At 30.8% G+C, this 21,872-nt stretch overlaps 1 protein-coding gene across 4 annotated transcripts in view; it reads left to right on the forward strand.

Annotated features, from left to right (window-relative positions):
- LOC122720277 overlaps window positions 1-21,872 on the forward strand; it is a 513,017-nt gene that overhangs the window by 104,091 nt on the left and 387,054 nt on the right. For all 4 annotated transcript variants that reach the window (XM_043946864.1, XM_043946863.1, XM_043946865.1 and 1 more), the window contains exon 2: window positions 12,361-12,423. In XM_043946864.1, coding sequence (XP_043802799.1) covers window positions 12,406-12,423 — 18 coding nt within the window. In that variant the 5' untranslated portion in view covers window positions 12,361-12,405. The remainder of the gene's footprint in view (window positions 1-12,360; window positions 12,424-21,872) is intronic.

Genomic DNA, 21,872 nt, shown 5'->3' on the forward strand with positions numbered 1-21,872 from the left:
ATGGACCGCCGGACGAAAAAGGAGCGGAAAAGGGGGAGGGGAAATGTTTGAGGGAAGGGGAGAGAGGAGGAGGGGCGATGATCGATGACTGTGGTGTACGCGCGCTATTAGCATGACAATGCACGAGCTCTCTCGGTGCCGCGCTTTCGAGAATGCCTCTCGTGAGCGAGTTCTCTCGCCTTTCGTCATTCATTGTTCGAACGCCCGCGTGGCTTCTTCTTGGCCGAGGCTCTCTCTCTCTCTCTCTCTCTCTCTAATGCGGCTCTCTTCGATTCTTTCGGAACGGTAAACGCATGCCACGTTGTTGGAAAACGGAAGGATTAAGAAGCGTTGAATTGGTAAGAATTGGTTCTCAATTGGTTTTTCGAGATTCTAAGTGGGTAATGGGGATTTTCAAAGAAAATGGGAACGAAAGGAGGGTAAGATGAGGGGTTTAGAATCGTGTGGATTAACTTTGTTTACTTTTTTAAGATAATATATTATATAATGTGACTGGTTTAAGTAATTCAGATATGTTTTTTAAATGGAAATATGTATTTGTTAATATGTTTTATTAATTTAATTACAGGTTGTTATTTTTTACACAAAACTACTAGGTTATTTATAAGAATTATTATTTTAGAAGATTGTATCTTAATTTTTTCTTATAAATCATTTACAAGATTCAGCTTACATATATTTTATAAATTTTGTGTTTTTAAATTTTTCTGTTTTTTTTTTCTTAAATTAAAAATCGTGCAAAATTTGAAATATTATATTTAGCTTTATTATTATATCCTTTGCTGGAATATCGAAAAACTTTTTTTAGTTTGTACTTGAGATCTATTTCTTTCAAGATTCTCATGATATATTGATATCCGATACTTGAATTTTATTTAGCATAAAATAAAAAATTTGTTGTTTTTCCTCTATAAAATCCAACTGTATTATTGTTATTGCCATTCACTTTTCAAACAAAAAAATTACTGAAATCAAAAATTAATATGGAAAATTTTCGTCACTGGTATAAAAGTTAACACAGTATTTTATTTCGCGTGAAACATTTTGAAGCGTTGAATTCAGATGTTACATGATTATAATAGAAAGAGAGAGAGAGAGAGATATGAGAAAGCAAGAAATCTATCTATACGCATGACGTAATTGCAGCTCTGGCTGACTAATGCATAACGTTTCTACTGTCTGCTTCACGCTCGTCACTCTTGCCTCGATCATTATACATCTGTACATTTTTAGTAGATGTGTCTTCTTTTACACAGACAGGTCGATCGCGTTTGTACGCGATTATTATATTATTCCCGTTCGCTGTATGCAACGAAAAGGATTATTGGAATTTGATATAATACCGTTTGCAAAGAATCTTCCAGCTAAAAATACGCGGACACGATTTAAAAAAAGGATCGATGAATCGATGGAATTCTCGATGTTCTCGACCTCAGATTCCCCGGTTTTACTACTCTGAAAATAACCATCGAAGTAAATTATGTTCGAAAGAATTGTTCTGCCTGCGGTAGATAAATCTTTCGTCTAATTTAATATATATCGTAAAATTTGGATACGTTATAGCGGTACAAATAAAGATTATTGTCTTTTATTGAAATTAGTTATTCCATTATTTCTTCAAATTAGTTTAATAAATTATCATATTTAACGATATTATAAAATTTATTATAAAATTATTTTATTTTTACTTTTTTTTACTTTTATTATAAAATTATTATAAAATGTTGAAAAAGTCTGTAGAAATATATTCTTTTTTCAGATTTTTTTTTTTAAACTAACAGAACAAGATGGTGAATTGCAAATATATTCATTTCTCTTGTCATCTTATCACATATTCTTCTCATTTTCATATTTCGTGATTCAATTAGTGTGACTTTTATTATACAGACAATGAGTTAATAATAAATTGCACGAACTTCTTTGTAAAATTTCACGATGCAAATGTGTTAATTTCGTAGAATAAACTGGATGATATTATGAACGAAATTGCTCGATACGTTTTAACAAGATTATCCTTTAATCATTTCAAGTAACGCGTTATTCTACGGCGACTTGTCGGTAACCATGACCTATACTAGCTCAATCCCTTTAAAGGCAACGAGGTATCGATTCACGGTAACCTTGCTGGTCGATCAATCAGTCGAAATCCCCGACTTAATTAGAAAAAGATGAAATTCTCGAACTATCTCACCTAGTCTTGTCTCTCTTCTTCTTCTTCGTTCTCAGTTTTGCTCTTATGTGTTGATTCATTCGAGCACAAATATTGAATCGACCGACGACGAGTGGGTTCGTTTATTTATTATCACTGATTATTTAACCTATCGATCAAGAAGTTCATATGTGTATTTGGTACATTATGAGTTGATCCTCGCGTTTCTTCTGAAATTTGAATTTCTTGGATTTAGATTCATCATTCGTTTCTTATTAGGTTTATTCTAAATATACTCTAGTAAAATATATAAATATTTTTTTGTCAATTCGAAACATTATGACAAATTAATAATTCAAATCGATATTTGTGATATTTTCATGGATTAATAATTCATATAAAGATTTGCCACTTAATGTACCATATTATTTATATTGCATGAATATATATATAATTGCCACTATAACGCAATTGTAAGTAAATAAATGAGTTTTATTTGTTAAATAAATAGTTAAAATGATACATTAAACTCTATGTGGTAAATATCAATTTAGAATAAAAAGAAGTATTATTGTAACAATTAAATAGTTTTCGATGATAGAATCTAGTAAGATTAGTTTTTTAGTTTGTTTTCATTACCAATCGTATTTATCGTCATTTTCTATGTATATAAAAAAAGAAATAAAAAGAATTTTTATTATTCTAAATAATAAAAATTTAAGATTAACGATTTAAATTATTTTTCATACGGAAACAATTCAATTATCTATCGAATTTCTTTTATTTTTATCAAAAAAAATTTTCAACAGAAATAAAAATCTAGTGAATTTATTGTTTGTTTATTAAACTTTCGATGCGATGATCAAAAACAACCAAGTTAATTGTTGTAAATATTTCTCGATATATCTCGATATATTTCTTTTATAAATTGGCCAATATAAAATTTACGCAATATAGTTTTTGACATTTTGTTCAAAAGATGAAATATTTAAATAACAAAATTTTTAAATAATTAGAATTGGAATATCTTTATTGTACATTAAAATTTACATAAAACAAAACATGAATAAAAATGAATATACATCATTAAAATATCTCTCAATCAAGCTATATTTCAACAATTTCTATTACGAATATAACTCTTCATTTTACACATCATCTCAGACTTAATAAAACCACCATATTAAAATTTACCAAATGTCCTATATACAACACATCTCAATCAAATTATATATATTTACTAATTGAAGAATTAAGAAACAAACTATCCTACTAATTATTTAAATCCTTTCCGAATTTATTTATACATATTTTACTTTTATTTTCTATACATAGATAACATAATAAGCAACAAAATTTTTTCGAATAATGCTTAACAAAAGATTAATCAAAAATTAAATATACAAAAATCTACAGGATAGGTAGAAACCAAACGAAAAAAAATTCAACCTCGTATCCATCTCAACACGTTCACCGAACTCGTCTCACAAATCTTTGAGCAACAACTTCGAGTCCAGGCCACGAACGATGCTCTCTTTTTCGTCGTTGCGTCTCAATGAATCACGGGTTTAAATTAAAAGCTGGCGAAACGTGTGTGACGAATGACGCGAGACTGCTTAATTATGCGGTAAAAAGCGGATACAGAGGGTGTCGCGAAAGAATAGAACGGTTGGCCAACCGGTTGGTTAGGAAACGGGGGGAGGGGGAGGGGTGGGGAGCAGGAGTGAGAGGAAGGCAACAGACCCGCCGCTCGAGAACACCTCCTCTCGTCTCGCTTCCTCGCTCTTGTTACCCGATGTCTGACAACTCCGGGGCCATCTAATCTCCGCCGTTCCCTATTTTTAACACCCCTGGCGCGTGTCGGCCATAAGAGGGAACGAGAAAAGCGAAAACGTGGCGAGAAAGGGAGAGGCGTAGAATGTGAATTATCGCCGGGGCTGGTGCGCCTCCGCTGACAATCGGCCGGCCATCAATCACCTGGCATACTTCCGTTTGTAGAACGGCTCCGGGCCGAGAGATCTCTTTCTGTCCCTTCGCAACGTTTTTAACGCGCCCGATTCTTTTACCCGTTAACCGTTGTGTCGTTAACGGATACACGGAAAAGGGGAAGAGGTTTTGACTGACGTTTGTGGCTTCCTTTCTTTTTTTTTTTTTCGCGTGACACGAGTGTCGATGCTCGGGAAAGAAGTTGCGGCGTCGATCGAAATAGTTGCGGCGCGAATGCGGATCGTGGAAGAAATATCGAGTGCGGTTTGATGTATCGTGGTGTGGCGATATCGATGGTGTGTATGAATGTGTTAATTGAGGTGTTAAAGTGGAAAAGTGCATTAGCAAATACTCGTAAATGAAAAGTAAATATACTCGAAATGAGATACGGATGAAAAGTTTTTTTTCTCTATTTATTTTTCGATATTGTACTATTTTAACGTTTGTGGGAAAAAGATATCGACTTTTTTCTTTTTTTTTTTTATCGAAATCCGACACATCGTCTGCATTTTGGAATTAAATTTTTTGTTATCTTTGTATGTATTTTTTTTTATTTTTCATCTGTTTCAACTGATGCGCAAGGGGAAAATTTCTTCTTTGTATGTTTTAGTAAAAAAAAAAAAAAAAAAAAGAAATATATCTATCGATTTAATTATTTAAATAAGATGTTACGATGAGCAATAATTTTAATTTTGAATCAGAGCGATAGAATTATGATCAGTTAACGATGAAAGTACGTGTGATTTGCTTTTTCTTTTTTTTTTTTCTCTCTTTTCTCACAAGATATACATATCTTGGCACGAGAGATCATAAGTTAAATTCGCAAAGATCAATGGCTAAAATAAGCAAATTGCCAAGCAGTGGGCGTTTCGCTTCTACCTGTGTGTGTCACGTGTAAATATACGTCAAATGATTAAGAAATATAAGCATTCGCCTTATCTACATATATTGAGACCAAGATCTCGTTATAAACTTGACTCTATAAATTAATTTATAGATTCAATAGTTTACAAGAATTAATGGAGCTTGCAGCAAAAACTGGAATAGATTTATTTTCATCAATTTTAGAGAAATTAAAAAAAAAATTCTTCACAAAATTGTTTTGCTTCAACGCAGAAGAATTATAAAAAAACGTGGAAATTCTTTTGACAAAATTGCCATCAATTGTACAATATTAATGTGTGTAACAAATTAGCTAGTACAATAACAGATATTAATTAAAAATATATCTTTTATACGATAAATAATAATTATTGAATATAAATAACACTTCACTTTGAATATTTTGTATAATTCTGCATAAATTTGCACGCGAAACAACAATAAAACAGTAAATCTGGAATCTACACTATATAATAATTATAAAAAATTTATCTGCATCTTTCTTTTTTGCAAGATCCTAAATTACATTTCAGGAAAATTAATCGAAATAAATAGACGAGACAACGGAACAGCTGATCTTCACAAATCTCTCTCTCTCTCTCTCTCTCTCTCTCTCTCTCTCTCTCTCTCTCTCTCTCTCTCCGTTTTATCGATCATGTCGATACAGCGCTGGGTACACGTACGAGGAATTACAATTTGATTTTCCTTATCGATACGGTGCCCTGTCGTTGAACAGGAATCTCCATTTTTACGACCGCGGTCTTTGATTTGCCGAGACAGGGAAGCGATAAAGGGAATGAAAGACGAACTACAAGTGGATGGAACACAGAGAAATGTAGCAGAAAAAGAGATACGGCGACGGAAAGGACGAAATAGGGAATAGGATCGAAGTGCGGAAAGGCAAAAGGGACCTGAGCCATTCCGCAACGTTTCTCCTATAAATTGAAGAACTCTTGGATCTTTCGGGATCTACGGGACAAAGTTTCCCGCGGAATTATTTAAATTGTCCCGGATGTCTCCTTTATATTGAGATACGACTATTGTATCGCGTTAGACATTGTAGCGCACAAGTTGGAAAAGACTTTAGTCGCTTAAGACTAATAATTTTAAATACTGAACAGTTTCAAAAATTTGAAATTTTTCTTGCCTGTCTGCGGCTGTATGTTTCAAAAGAGGAAGAAGGATTTGAGTAAAAAATACAAATTCTCTTAGATTTTTACAATGAAATAAGATGAATAATATAATAAGTTTTGGTACGAAAAGAATTTTTTAAAATTTTTGATGTGGTCGAACATCAAGTAGGTTCTATATTTTTAGAGATGTAGTATCCCAATTTCTCGATAATCGGTTACAGCTGTCTACAACATTGTACAGGCTTCATAAATTCACTTTACTATGTAATATACTATCTTAAAAATAACAGATAGAAACTTACCTGATACGAATGAAATCTAATAAGAATTTTAACAAGATATGTATATATAAAGATGAACTTTAATTATTTCGAAATAATAATTTTTACACTTAATCTCTTTATTTCCTATACTCTGTTCGTGCTCTCCTCCTCTCTTTCTCTATAATAAATTTGACAAATTTTAAAGTATCCCCTAAAGAACTAAAGATTTTTTCCATAAATAAATATCTAAATAAATAAAACGATACAATATATACTTCCACTTCCAAGAAATTAAACCTTAAAAAATCGACCTTCATCAATCTTACGAGATATTTCACGACTTGGCGTGATAAGCCTGCATACTTTATCTCGATTCTGAAAATATCTGTTGCGGCAGAAACTCTCCTCCTCGTCCATTTCACGTTTTATAAGCCACTTCCTTATCGTGTACGCATGACTCACCGGCCGAAACACGTACAGATATCAGTCGAGATTATGGGAATTCGGGGCGTTAAGGGGCGCCGTACGCGGGGTAAATAGGTCAGCGCAAGTCGATAATTGGCCGTCGTAAATTGCCAGCTCGCCGGAAGACGATCATCGCGGTCCACGGAGCCATGTCGTTGACGAAAAGTGGTCGGCCCGTTCTGTCACTGCGCCGTAGTAAATTAAAGCCGGACTCCTTACGACTAACTTCGATTTAACTTCTGGCTGCATTTATGTAATCCTGACTTCCCCGACGACGACACCTTTTATATCTCTTATGCTCTTCGTTTTCGCGTCCATTTTAAAGGTTGAGCCAAACTTATATTATTTTTTCAAATAAATTTTGAAAAAAAAATATAAAATTGTTGGACAAGGTTGTTGTTTTTGTTGTGAACTATTTAATTTCTTTTGCATATGTGGAATAAAAGGAAAGAAGAGTTTGAAATTCAAGCGAAAATTTTAGAGAGAATTCACTTTATGATGTATTACATCCACGATAAATAATATTTTCGTTTCTCTAATGAAAATCTCACCTCTAACAACTGGATCACGATAAAGCGTTAATGTGCATAATATGTTCCGTTTTTACGTGATAGTAAAATTTTGCCACGCATTCCTGAAATGCGTTGATGAGCGTGATGCATTCGAAACACTGTCGTTTCGTTCTGTTCTGGAATTTACTTGTATTTATGGAATATCGTGCGTATGGAGATAACATCAACTCGCGATGGAAAATAGTTTGCTTCGCATAGATAGATGGAAATTATTCGCTATGATTACATCATTATTGTGGAAAGTGATCACTTTATTTACACTTTGAAAATATACTCTCTTTGAACGTATCGTAATAATGTGCATAAAATACGAAAACATATGACACACAGTCAATAATAAAACTTTCTAAAATTATATAAAATCTTTTATACAAAATATAAATATAAATATAATTTATATAAAATCTTTAATACATAAATTAATAAAAAGTCTCGTTTTAACTTTATTAAAATTAGAGTCTATTTATATAATTATTAATAATTTAATTGTTCAAATATTTTTAATTCTATAACAAATAATTGAATTTAAATTAAATATAACATATTTCTACCATAACATAATTTACCATTTCCTATTTAAATATTTACAGTCTTTTATCCCTTCATTTCGCAGTATCGTAAAGATACTATTGGATACGATTGTCTTTGCCTCCCGAAACAGAATTTCAAGCGTTATAAAGAACGAAAAGAAGATTTGCAAAAAGGGGGCGCGCGAAATACGCTTTAGCCGAGGAATTATTGTTGACGCACGAGGCAAATGGCGCCGTAAAACCTTCGATCCTTGCCACTTCCGGGGCAGTGAGAGAAGGAAGTCGGTGCATCGAAAACAAAATACAACCCAGTTTCGAGCCGATCCTTGCCAACTTTCGAGCTTGAATCGTAGTTCTGTCTTCGAATCGCTTTAGCCCACGTTTCTCACGCTCGTTTAATTTTTCCGCGGAGCGGTTTCGAGCCGATCCATCTTCCTCCTAATGTTCCATCCTCGCAAGAAATCGAAGGAGGTAATCAATTATCATATTGGAAACTTGGATCGAAACTTGGAAATGTATATAATTTATCTCACGTCGATCCTTAATGTCGATTGACAATCTCGTTTCACTTTGACTTCTTTGACGCACTTTTAATTATAATTAATCGATGCATGGGTTTATATTTGCAAATGTTTAAACAGATAAAATTAACGTTTTTGATGATTAAATATACGGAATATTTGATTAATTTGAGAATTTGGGATAGCACAAATTCAACGAAGTAAAGGAAAGATATTAAAAATATTTCGGGATATAATTTGAACTTAATATTTAATATTTATTTCTGAATATTTTGATAAAATATTTGAATATATTTGGATCATATTTATAGTATATCGATTTTTGATGTTGATATAATTTTATATGTAGAGAAGCAAGAAAATAATTCTGTATTTCTTTTCTCGTTCATTTTTTGGTATTTATAAAAAAATCAGTGATTATGTCATTAATAAATGTGAAACAATGTAACTGTAAAATAATAAAATGCTAAAATTTAACAATTAAAAAATAATCATGATCTATTGAAAAATATTTTACAATTCATCAAGGTAAAGATCGAGCTATTATTAAACATTGAAAAATAAAATGAGCAAAGTTAATTAATTTTCTGAAAAATTTTTAATTTTTTAATTTCACAATATACGAATAACATTTTTTTTCTAAAGTTAAACAATGAATGTTAATGGAGTTGATTAAATTAATATGTATATGAAAGTAGTTAATATTTTAGTGATCATCTTGAATTCTCTTTAAATTTTGAAAATAAAATTCGATCGCATTTGTTCTTTATGAATCAGTTAATGAATCAATTATTTAATACTTTTATTGAGATACTTTTGTAACTTTTGAAATCGCTTTATTCTTGCAAAGAAGCTCGATTCTAATAAAATTTTCAATATTTTCAATCATTTTCATTTTATTAATGTAATTCAATCCGATTAATTTACAAGAGATAACAAATTTGTTTTATGAACATGTCTGATAATATAAGCAAAGTTTGTTAAATTTTGTCTAATGAAATCCTTGATTTTCGTTCTTGTGTGTCACAGAAATATATAATATTAACACAGCCACATCATAAAATTTCTAATTCTGTTCCAACAACGAACAGAATTTTTCAAACATCTTCATTGTGTATAAGAATGAATATTTTATATAATGAATAATAAAAATATAAAAAATATATTCATTAGTGATTAGCTAGCTTCGTTCACGCTTGATAATAATAATCGTTGCAAATTTTCTTTTTAAATTATTTATATTGCAATGAAAATTGAAATTCCCTTTAACTGTTTTAAACGAAAGCGTTTTTCGAATATTCTTTCTATAATTCTGAACTTGGCTCTCAATTATTATCATCTGTTTATGAAATCGAAGAAGATTTTGAAAATATAATAAAAATTTCCTTTAATAAATTTAAATATACATAACGTGAGATAATATAAATATATCGCGACATAATAAATATTTAAATCGAGATGGCGATTATTTGAAAAATAATTAAGATATGCGTCACATACAAAATTATAAAAATACTTATATAAATCTACTGAAAAAAAAAAAAACGATATACATCATTCAAAATATATACAGCATCTCATAAATATAGATCGAAAACTCAACAGCATCATAATTGACACAGAACTCTCCTGTCTTTCTATACATATTTCATAACAAAAATTTGTCGATTCTTCACCGATAAATGACGAATCCAAAATCTAAAATTGTCGAGAATCTGAACAAGAAAAGGACCACATGTGTGATGAAGTAACATGATGAAGGAACATCTTTAAATATACTACCCAGTAACATAAAACAAAAAATGATTGAATTTTTTTAATAATTATTTAAATAATTGTTTCCAAATACCTTGAAACAAAAACGTTCAACAAGAGACCCATCAATCCCATCTTCCCATATATCTTAACACCATTTAACCCCAGTTCCAGCTTCTTCTATCACCATCGTGGCCATCGTGGTCTCGAAACCTGTCCCCCATCACCAATTACACCCTCGTCTCTCGTTTCGCATCCTCCTCGCGATGGGCCTCAGGCGAGAAGATGGCGGACGGAGGAAGAGAGAGAGAGAGAGAGAGAAAAGGGAGGAGGATTCGACACGTAAATTTATTCAAGCATAACCGATCTGGCACACGTTCAACGCGGACGCCGCCAGTCTGAGAAGTCCGGCGCTGTTTTACGATCAAAGTTCGGAACGACGGCCGCACCCGGGGGCTCTTTCGCCACGATCCCGCGGCCATCCTCTCTCGCCTTTGTGCCGTTTCTTCCCCCTCTCCCCTTCCTCGACACGCTCCAAAGATTCTCTCGAGCACGTTTCCGTCCTCGCCGCGCCGAGCGCGGAATTTCCATCTCGATAATCCCGGGACCGGTTCCACCAGCGCCGATCTCGCGCTACCTGGTCGAGATTGGAGGGGTCAGCGTTTCCGGCTCGAGTCGAGAAACACGCGTGGTGGAATAGAGGAATTCTTTTTCTTTCTTTCTTTCTTTTTTTTTTTTTTTATTCGCCGCGAATTTTTATCCGCCGATATCGCGGATCGATCTCGATTCTCCGATCCGCTTCTCTGCGATTCTGTGATTTTGTTTGTCTCTGTTTGAGAGGCTGTTCTCCTTCTATGGTTTTTTTTTTCTTTTTTTATGAAATGATGTCCTGTTCGAATAGGAGGAGAGAAATAATAGGTTTGAGCGTAGTAAGTACTCGGGTTTCGTTTCGTGAGGATCGATATGGTGTTGGATGTATTTTTTTATAAATGGTAAGTACTTATGAAAGAGATCGCCTCGTGGATGATGGTTAATTAGTTTTCGAGAAAAAGTAAGGATAATCGTTAAATTTTTTTTTTAAATTGAATGAACATCGTTTCTTAGGTTACACCACTTATAATTCTTAGAATTTTATATTTATTACTTGTTGTTAATTATTCTTCTAAAATGTATTTATTGTCTTATTTATTTGTGTCTAAATAATATTTTATAAGATGTATATAAATTAGTATATATATAAATTTGTAATAAAAATATCTAAATCTGAATTAAACGATAAATTATTTATTTCTTATCTTATATTGATTTGATGAAGAGTGATACATTTTTCTTTAAGAAATCATTTCAAACAAAAGACCATTTAAACGAATTTAATTTCTTTCTTCAATTGTGTCTTCAATTTTTATTTCATCGATGATCGAGATATTTGAACATTTTTAAATTTCAAATATAAAAGTTTCTTTGCCGATCGTTTGTACCATCAAATATAATTTTTTATATATTTTAATGAAACAACTCGAACGATATCGATATTTCCCAGCATTTATATCGGCCGTTAGCGCTACCTAATTAATATTCTCACTCGACTCAGTGGTTTCGAGGGCTTGGGTAAGGAAACATTTTCGACGAGACGAAATTTTAATTGCAACCGACGGCGATTAAAACAAAATTCTCAAGTGCACTCACGTTAGCCCCCATTTACCTCCGCCCTTGGATGAATTCGCTGTGTAAAAATGTTCCTCCCACCCTTCCACTTTTCTTCCCTTCTCGCTCCTAACCTTTTCCCGATCGTTTTAATTTTCGTGACCGAAGAATTTCAAGAACTTCAAAAAAAAAACGAGGAAAATTTGCGTGCGTTCAATCGCGTGATTAAATTCTATATATATATATATTTTTATTTATTTATTTTTCTCTCGAATTTACAAACAAATCGATATCCGTATTTAATTTTTCGCGCGGCAAATTTCGAATTAGAAATTTCGATATTCCTGCGGATATTTCAATTGGTCTTTCCAATTCACGCGTTTGTTTTCGATCGATAATTAGCGAATGGCTATGATGTTTCTTATGTTAACTGACGATTTTTTTCTTTTTTTTGTTGTAGAGTGACAACGGGCTAGTGGACACAGATCCAGGTCGAGTTAGCAACATGACAGCCATCAACTCGGTATGTAATTAAGTAATGAAATCATAATAAAACATATAAAGATACGTCGTGTCACACAATTTTCAATTATACGTATTATATTCTTATCTTTCAACAAATCCCTTTGCGTATTCGATCAAGAATTATATTTAACAATATACACAATAATACTTCGAATATAACGATATTCAAATTACTTATTCAATCCGACAATCTTTATTCGCTATTTAGATTCTAATCTTCTTTCCACTTGTATAAACAGTTAAATTAAACAGATAGAAATAGAAATTCAATACAAATCGTATTAAATACCGAGTCCACCGCTTTATTCATTTCATTTATCTAATTGAAATCCATATTTCCAAGCGATCCATCGAGTACACGCTATTTCAAATCTCCTCCCCAATCTATGGAAATTTCTCCAATTTATAAACAATGATGCGATCAAAGGCGAGTACTCCTTATCTGGAGGGATGCGATAAATCGAGTTTGCCCGATCCACACAGTCGATTCTCGAATCGCTCGTTACGCGATATTCGCAACGCTCCAATCCGTGGAAATTCTCTTTTGTACGAATGGGATACGCGGTATGGAAATGAGGAGCGGAGGCGGAAGTGGTAGGTGGTGAGAATTGTTGGTCGCGACGGAAGGCTTATTTAAGTCGCGGCTTTCCCCACGTTTTTCCATCGAAAGGCGTTGGAATCCGCGTCCATCGATTGGATCGATAGGAATTCCATTCCAGGATCCCTCATCATCCCTTTCCTCCATTTCGCCCCCGGCGATGGAATGATTCTTCCTCTTCGTTTCGTGAAATTTAATGCGAAACCAGCGATTTTAAGGAAAGTTGATTGATTTTTTTATTAATTTTCCTTTATTTGTTAATTAATAAAATTAGTAATGTGATGATCTTATTTTTGATAAGGAAGATATTGAGGAAACGTGAAATTTGAATATTCTTTAAACATAGATAAGTAGTTTTTAATATGTAAAATATTATGATGTAAATATAGAATTGGTTAGTAAGTAAGATTAATTAAGGAAGAAATAATCGTTTCATTGATGATGTTTAAAAGTTATTATGTGTGGATATACAAAGTCTTATGAACATTTAAAAAAAAAGATATTAATAAATATTTTTTCCTACTATCATTTTACTTTTTGCATTCTCTTTGGATAAATAAAAGAGAAATTTTTCTTTTGCATTTATTTTATATCACTTCGATTTACAATTTTCATTTTACATTTATGTCATTACATTTTATATAAAAAAATGAGTATTTTTAAAATTGTTTATATGTGTACATATATTTTTATATGTTTGTAATTTTTAGTATTTAAATATATTTATGTATAACGTTAGAATGCAGTTATTTATTGAAACAGATAATTTTATCGTTTAAGATTTAGTATTAATTTCAATCAAACAAATAAATCATTTTAAATATTGATAGATATTAATTACATATTTCGATTTCGTGGATTTAAAATTACAATTGAACTTTCATTTTGAATTTTGTTGTAAGATATATAAATTTTATTATATATTAAAATATTCAAAATTTCTATGACATCTTATTAATAAAATAATTATTTATTTAAAAATCTATTGTCGATCTATAAATTTGATTCGTGAGGAAAAAATCGTAACATAACACGTAAACAAAAAAAATTGAATATTCTTCTACAGCATCGAATATTAAACTACTTATTCACATATTTATTCAAGAAAAAATAAAACGGAAACGTTTCTCTTCCCTCGTTAAGTGTACAATCTTAAATTACTTCGCGCCTACCTTTAATCAAACAGATGCAATAAAAAGATACGCGGAGAAATTTCATCCGAAACATGCTCGTAAACAACTTCAATTTGTAAGACACAAATCGTTTCTAAAAATCGAACAAAAAAAAAAAAAAAAAAAAAGAAACTATTCCGCGTTACTAATTCGCGGATGAAAGGGGATCATCAAGAACGCTTTCTTGGCGGATGTTTGCTCGAATATAATTTGACAAGTTGCTAGGAGCGTGTTACCAGAGGTTCGGTATTATTTAACGCGTTTCAAGAGTGGTGTAAGTTACGAAGTGAAATACGCCCTCGGTCGCGGCTAAATTCCATTTTAATAGTTGAAACCCGCCTCTGTGTGTGTGGCTCCGGTACCTGCGCTTTGGGGGCGTCATATTTTATACCGGCGTCTCGTACACAAGCCATAAGTTTGGCCGGTTCCCTTCTTTTTAACCTCGCCTTTTCCTCAAATGATATATCGATCTCGTTGCTCCTTTTCTCGAACGATTAAATAATATTTCCCCGTTGTGAATTACGAACATTGTCCTTATATTTATGCGAGAATTTCTCCCTCCTCTTCCTTCCGTTCCATTGCTCGCCCATTTCTTCTCTCTTTCTCTTTGAAAATAAACTTACGGGCCCGGATTATTCCTACCGCAAAAGCGACAAAACTTTACCGCTAGATTTTTTTTTTAGAAATACGTTTAGAATCGTGTATGGAAAGCTTTACGGTACGAATAATGGGTGTAATTCACTAACTTTTCGTTAGACGAACGAACGGCTCGTTAATATCGTCCCTCGGTTTTATATATTTTCTTCGTGAAATCCGATTCCGTAATTTAGACCGTTCTAAATTCTCGTTATTTAAATGTGGTGATTAAAGATGGTGAAGCAGAAGAAGGATAATTTGATTGAAAATTTAACATTAACGTGTTCTGAAAATGATTCATTTTGGAAATTCCTACAGAAACGATGTTAATAGCTTAGAAAGAAATAATGTTTATAAACTTCTATATGTTTATATTACTTCTATATTACATATTTCGTCATATTGGTTCATATAGAAGAACGTTTGATGTAAATATAGAATTAGTAGAATTAATTGTTTGATAATTGTGAAGTAAATATGAAAGAAATTACTCTTAATATTGAACATATTATGTACATATTATGAACATGAAGAAGTACATAATTATAAGTTCCATCAATCTCAATATCTAAAATATCAAAAGATGAGATTTAAAACTTGTAGTCGTCAATTATTTCTAATTATTTCCATTTCTTGTGATATCTTTTTAATTATCATTATAGTCTCTGGAAATCATGTTACTTTATTTTTACTTTATTTTGTATAATAATAATAATTATTACTACTCAATTACATTTCACCTAGTCTTTTTTATTTAAGTAATTACATCTTTTATTGCTAAATATTTTCATAGCAAATATGAAAATCATAAGATTATTTTTATAGATATTGATTATTCTAAACTAAATTCCAAAACGAAGAAACAAAAGTTGGTGTACAAAAATAAAACCTTAATTATCAAGTCACGAGCAATTAAAGTTAGATGAAACTATATATGAGATGAAAATATATATCTCAACTTCGATTATCGATAAATAAATCTTAATCGATATTTTTGTACACGTTGTGTACGAATGATAATATATCAACACTCAACACATACATTGTGTTACAATTTTATATATCTAAAACTCTTCACTGTTCGGGGAAAAATGAAGAATTTTAGAATTCTACATTTAAAAAAAAAAAAATAATTTCGCTTATTTATTTAATTTTATTTAACCTCGAAATAGAAGCCTCGAAATAGAAATTAAATTTCATCGGGCGGAGTTCACGTGTTATTTCGTAATTGTCAGCCGGGATGATCGGCCGCTTTTTCTTCCAATTCGCCCCGATCGAAGAATATTTTCCCCGTGCGCCGATGCACACACGATTAACGCGCGATTTAACAAGGCAACCCAGTTTCACGAGCGCTGCAAATAATTGGACACAACTACTTGGTCGCGGGGTGGTGTGCAACTATTTTTGAAAAGGCCATGGAGTAAACAGTTTGTGTCCAATTGCTCTTAGAATCACTGTGCAAAAGCATCAAGCATATATCGCGAAATTTGTAGGTTAATGGCGTATCGATAAATTTGAATTGCGCTGCCCATCGGGGGAGGAGGGGGTATTGCGCTCCTATTGTTTGTTAAATCTGCTTCCCCTTTCAGCCTATGGAAATTTGCACGGTAAAACTCACGCGAGACTTATGAATGCAAGTGGATACGGATGTTTACGTGTGCGAGGAATTCGAATCTTCGAAGTGTACAAAATATCCAATATGATATTACGTTTATGCACGATATTTGTATACCTGTGCAATTATAAAATTGTTTGAACAATTGTGGAATGATATGAGTAAAGAATCTCGACGTATTTAGAATATTATCTCTAATGTTAAAGGTAGATCTTTATCATCTTTATCATGTAAATAATTTTTATCTATTTGAAAAGTATTTGATCATCTTTCAAATAATTCAAGTTAGGGGTTATTCGAGATTCAATTAGATAAAGTAGAGGAAACAAATAATCTTTTACGTTCGTTTGAAGATACTTTGAAAATATTTTGAGCAATTGGAGGTGCTCGAAAAATTGAAATAAAATTGAGAGGATATCTCTATACGATATTTTTTTTATGATAAATTAAACAATTTTACACGTGAAAACATCATTTTTCAATTATATAAGAAACTTTCTCAAATCTATTCGCTAAAAATTCGCTAAAAATGTTAAAGGTAGATCTTTATCATCTTTATCATGTAAATAATTTTTATCTATTTGAAAAATATTTGATCATTTTCCAAATAATTCAAGTTAGGGGTTATTCGAGATTCAATTAGATAAAGTAGAGGAAACAAATAATCTTTTACGTTCGTTTGAAGATACTTTGAAAATACTTTGAGCAATTGGAGGTGCTCGAAAAATTGAAATAAAATTGAGAGGATATCTCTATACGATATTTTTTTTATGATAAACTAAACAATTTTTCAAGTGAAAACATCATTTTTCAATTATATAAGAAACTTTCTCAAATCTATTCGCTAAAAATTTAAAAAAGATAAAATAGTTAGTGTTAAAATATATATTTACTCTTTTATGTACGAATTTATAGAACTCAAGATTTTCATATAATAAAAAGTAATTAATCAAAAACTTCATTTTCTGCATATATGAAATTCCATATTATTAAGCATTCTATTCTCGACAGAAAAAAATACTAGGCAAAGAAAATACCTAATAATATATTTATTCGCGTTAAAATTTGTCAAAACTTTCCTTCTTCCATTGAAAAACGAAATACGTGTTATTATAAAATTTATTATAATCTCAATATCAATCCCCATCGTCTGATCCTTGGCATCATCAAATTTAAGCGTATTCCAATTCTATACGTTTTACGCAACGAGTTCGAGATCGATTGTGAGGTGACGCGGAGCGCGAACACGAAACCGATGACTCTTTTAATGAAATTGTAGCCGAAAGACGGTACTAAAGGATGTCGAGGAGGAAACCAAGTTTAAATAAAGATCGCGCATGTGGGTCAGCCGGCGTGGCGTGCATCGTGCATGTGCGTTACGCAAGCTGATTCCGCAGCGCGCATCACTTGCATCGAGCTTTGTTAAGACGTCGCACACATTTTGCTACGGCTTTTAAAAATCGAAGAAATGAAATTTGTTAACCGTGTATATGCCACCCTTCCTCCTGTTACAAACGATGCTTGAAACGAATTTGAAATCGTGGAATTTGGGATGCTGCTTGTTGCATTCTTTTCTCTTCGATTCTTATTTATTTGATTATTTGATAGATTGTTTGATAATTATAATCGGATGCACGGTGAAAATAATTTATGTAAAGATGATTAGAAATAGGGCGAGCAAAGTATTAAATTTAATTATAAGAATAAATTTAAGAATATGTTTTGATTCTTCTTTTGGTTACAATGTTGATTTGGTTTTCATAATTTTTAAAATAATAAAATTTTGAAATTGAAAAGTTTGTTTGGTAAGAGATTTATTTAATCAGTAATAATTGTATAATAAAATTATAGATTAGAAATTCGAAAGAGGAAATATTTTTATTTCAAAAAGTATATATATTTTTTTTTTAGAGCCAATAAATTTTAACAATTGTATATAATAACATTTACGATATGAAATTTACGTAACTCTTCACAGTAAAAGAATTGAAGCTTGGAAAAAATGTAATCATATATGTGTAATGAAAAAGTTGTGCAATGCTTACACGTTACTTGCATAGATGTAGAATACAATCAAAAGTTCTGATTTATCTAGATCTCGAATCGATTGAAAATTATTTCCAATATATTCGTTTTTAATATTGATGTTCAGCATTGAAGTATCATACGATCTTCTTTCATTGTTGAATCCATTCGAATTATATTGAATATGAGTTCCACGTGGGTTCTTACAAAGTATGCTGCACATAACTAGATATAAGATTTGAAACTATATTTATACATTTTCTCTTCTCCGTCTCGTTCTTGTATTTCTCTAACGCAGTCATCAGTGAAGTATTTTACCAAGAAATTATCACTAAATATACATAATATAAAATCTTTTTTTATTTTATTTTTTTTATTTATAAAAAAATATTCATTATTCAGAGAAATAGATTTTTATTAGAATGAAGAAACTATTAAGTATATCTAGTTGATATTAACTATATCTAAAAAAATTATTCTCTTATTAATTCTCTTTTCGAATAATTCAGATAATAATATTATTTCAAAACAATTTTTATAAAGATTGTATAGTTATTAAAGTTTTTTTAATATTACTAATAAGAATTGTATTGGAATATATTTATATCTATTAGAAATAAAATCATACGTTATATTTCAAATATTTTTCATGTCGAAAGTAATAAGTAATTAGATTAGATTAAAACTAAAATTAAATTAATTTTAATGAGAATGAAAATATGAATCGATAAAAGTGATACTTTGAAATCAATAATGATTATTGATTGTTGCATGATTATCTATGAAACAGAGATAAAACTTGTTAATTTTATTATTATCCTACTAATTTCGACGTAATGTATTAAAAATTGCGTGTATAAATATTCCTAATACAATAATTTCAATATCCATGCTTCCCTACAATTTACAAAAATCTAATCACTCAAGAAATTGAACAATACATTTGATTTACCAAATATATTTCACATGAAGGGGAAAAGAATTTGCAAATAAAAGAATGTGACGTGTTTCGAATAAAATCCTATTTAATATCCTATTTAAAATTAAAATTTAAAATAAAAATACTTACGATCTTTAATGGAAACAAAATTGAAATTTCCAAAGTTGAAAAGTCTAAACTAAACAATATCTAAAGTTAAAATTTCATATTTAACATCCCCCATCTCATATCGATCACACTTTTTCCAGAAACTTTAACCCTATTTCGTGCCAATAAAGAGTAAAATAAAACTAACCGTATAACAGAAGAAGATATATATCGGAGAGGGGCGAGAAAAGGAGAGAAACGAAGGAAATCAGTCGAGCCACGTGCGCCGCGTCGACCTCGGCTAAATATTTATCCGCACGTTCTTCACGAGGGTTGTCACGTTACAGTTTTCGAGATGACGCGACGTGACGAGGGCCACGCTATACGCGACACGCTTTATCCGTCGTCTTTCGTTTTTCTTCTTCTCCTTTTTTTTTTTTTTTTTTTTCTTTTTATCTCCAAAGACAGGGCTGGTTTTACGAGCACCTAGAAAACCTATCGGCGGAACGAATAGGAATGTCGTCAGCTTGTAAAAGCGAATAAAAAAACTAGGAGGAGAGCCGCCAATAATACGACTAACGTTTCTCAGAAAAATCGAAATGGACTCGTAAATTATCCATGGGCTGCGATGTCGCTAATGTCGTAAATTATTATACGTTTCTCTTTGCAAGCATGTTGTAATGGTATATTTGTACGGTCTTCTAGAGTGATACTAATAATTTCGTATAATTGAGTGTTATAAGTGTTGAGAGTCTTCTGAGAATTTTGATTAATTTTGAGGTGAGCTTTCGAATGCACGGTGAAATTTAGATCATCGATCGATGAAAATGATGTAGAAAAATTCAATAGAATATTAAATTCGTTATAAAAATAAAATTTTTATTATATTAAATAATTGCTCGTACAGTTATTTTTATATTATCGTGGAAGGTTAGGTCGAGAATCTTTTAATTTTGAAATGAAATTTAATTTTGTTCGATTATTTATTAAATTGAGTGTACGATTTATATCTCATTGTCTAGCAGATTGAGTTGAAAATTTTTTAATTTTGAAATAAAGTTACGCAGTGAAATTTAAATTATTGATTTGTAAAGACGATGTAGAAAATTCGTTTTAGATAGATACTTTAAAACGAATCTTTTTGTTTAGGTATATAATTATGGTTATATTTAAATCAATTATTAATAATGCTTTTATTGATATTATTCCATTCATACTAAGTTTTATATTATATATATTTTTTTATATTATATATTATATATTATATTATTTATTAATAAAAAAACGATGTGTAAAGACGGATAGATTTTTATATGATCGGGAGTTCAGATATTTATCAATGTAAAAAAAAAAATGTAATTTTATTAGATTTATTATATGTAGAAAATTGTGATGTCATATAAGAAGTTTTCTCTATAATTTTTTGATAAATTGCTATTGTTTATCTCAATATATTGCACAGAAAAAAGATATAAATATAATATATGTATCGTTTCAATATCTGATGCTTCTACAGATAAAGAATTCTTCCAATTTTCAATATTATGATCAAGTTTTGTTCAACATTTATATAANTCTCTATAATTTTTTGATAAATTTCTATTGTTTATCTGAATATATTGCACGGAAAAAAGATATAAGTATAATGTATCGTTTCAATATCTGATGCTTCTACAGATAAAGAATTCTTCCAATTTTCAATATTATGATCAAGTTTTGTTCAACATTTATATAAAACATATGAAAAAATACGAAAATAAATATAAATATAATATAATATAAATAATATAATATAATATAATATAAATATAATATAATATAAATATAAATGTATAATATTTATAAATAAAGACCCACATTGTCTAGTCTAATTATTAATAAATATAATGAAAAAAGTTTATATTTATGATTCGTTGAATTTTTTGATCTTCTAGCAAGAATCCTAAAAATCTAGGAAAATTACCTATTAACGGATGGAAATTTATGGAAATGATGTATCAACAATTTTTCCAAGAAATATACGTATTAATTGTTTGTATTAAAAATTCTATTGTACGTGATTATAATTATTGTATTAGATATCCTAAAATTTTTAAACGAAAATAATAATTTTCCATCGTATATTTCATGCCCATTTTTTTTTTTTTTTTTTTTTTTTTAAATTTAACCGAAACAGCAAGATATCAGGGGAGAAATAGGAAAATATACTCACGTTCCATAACCTTATCGAGATCATTTATCCTCGCGTTCGAAGCGCGAAGTAAAATTTACTGTCGTATCGCAGTCACCGCCCCCTGCAATTTTTGCCCATTTTTCCATTCCCGTTTCGCGAGAGAGAATGTCCTGTTCTCGATTCTACGATTGTCGCCGCAGC

The sequence above is a fragment of the Apis laboriosa genome, unplaced genomic scaffold, assembly GCF_014066325.1.
Source record: "Apis laboriosa isolate Shangri-la unplaced genomic scaffold, ASM1406632v1 scaffold122_cov146, whole genome shotgun sequence".
NCBI lineage: Eukaryota > Metazoa > Arthropoda > Insecta > Hymenoptera > Apidae > Apis > Apis laboriosa.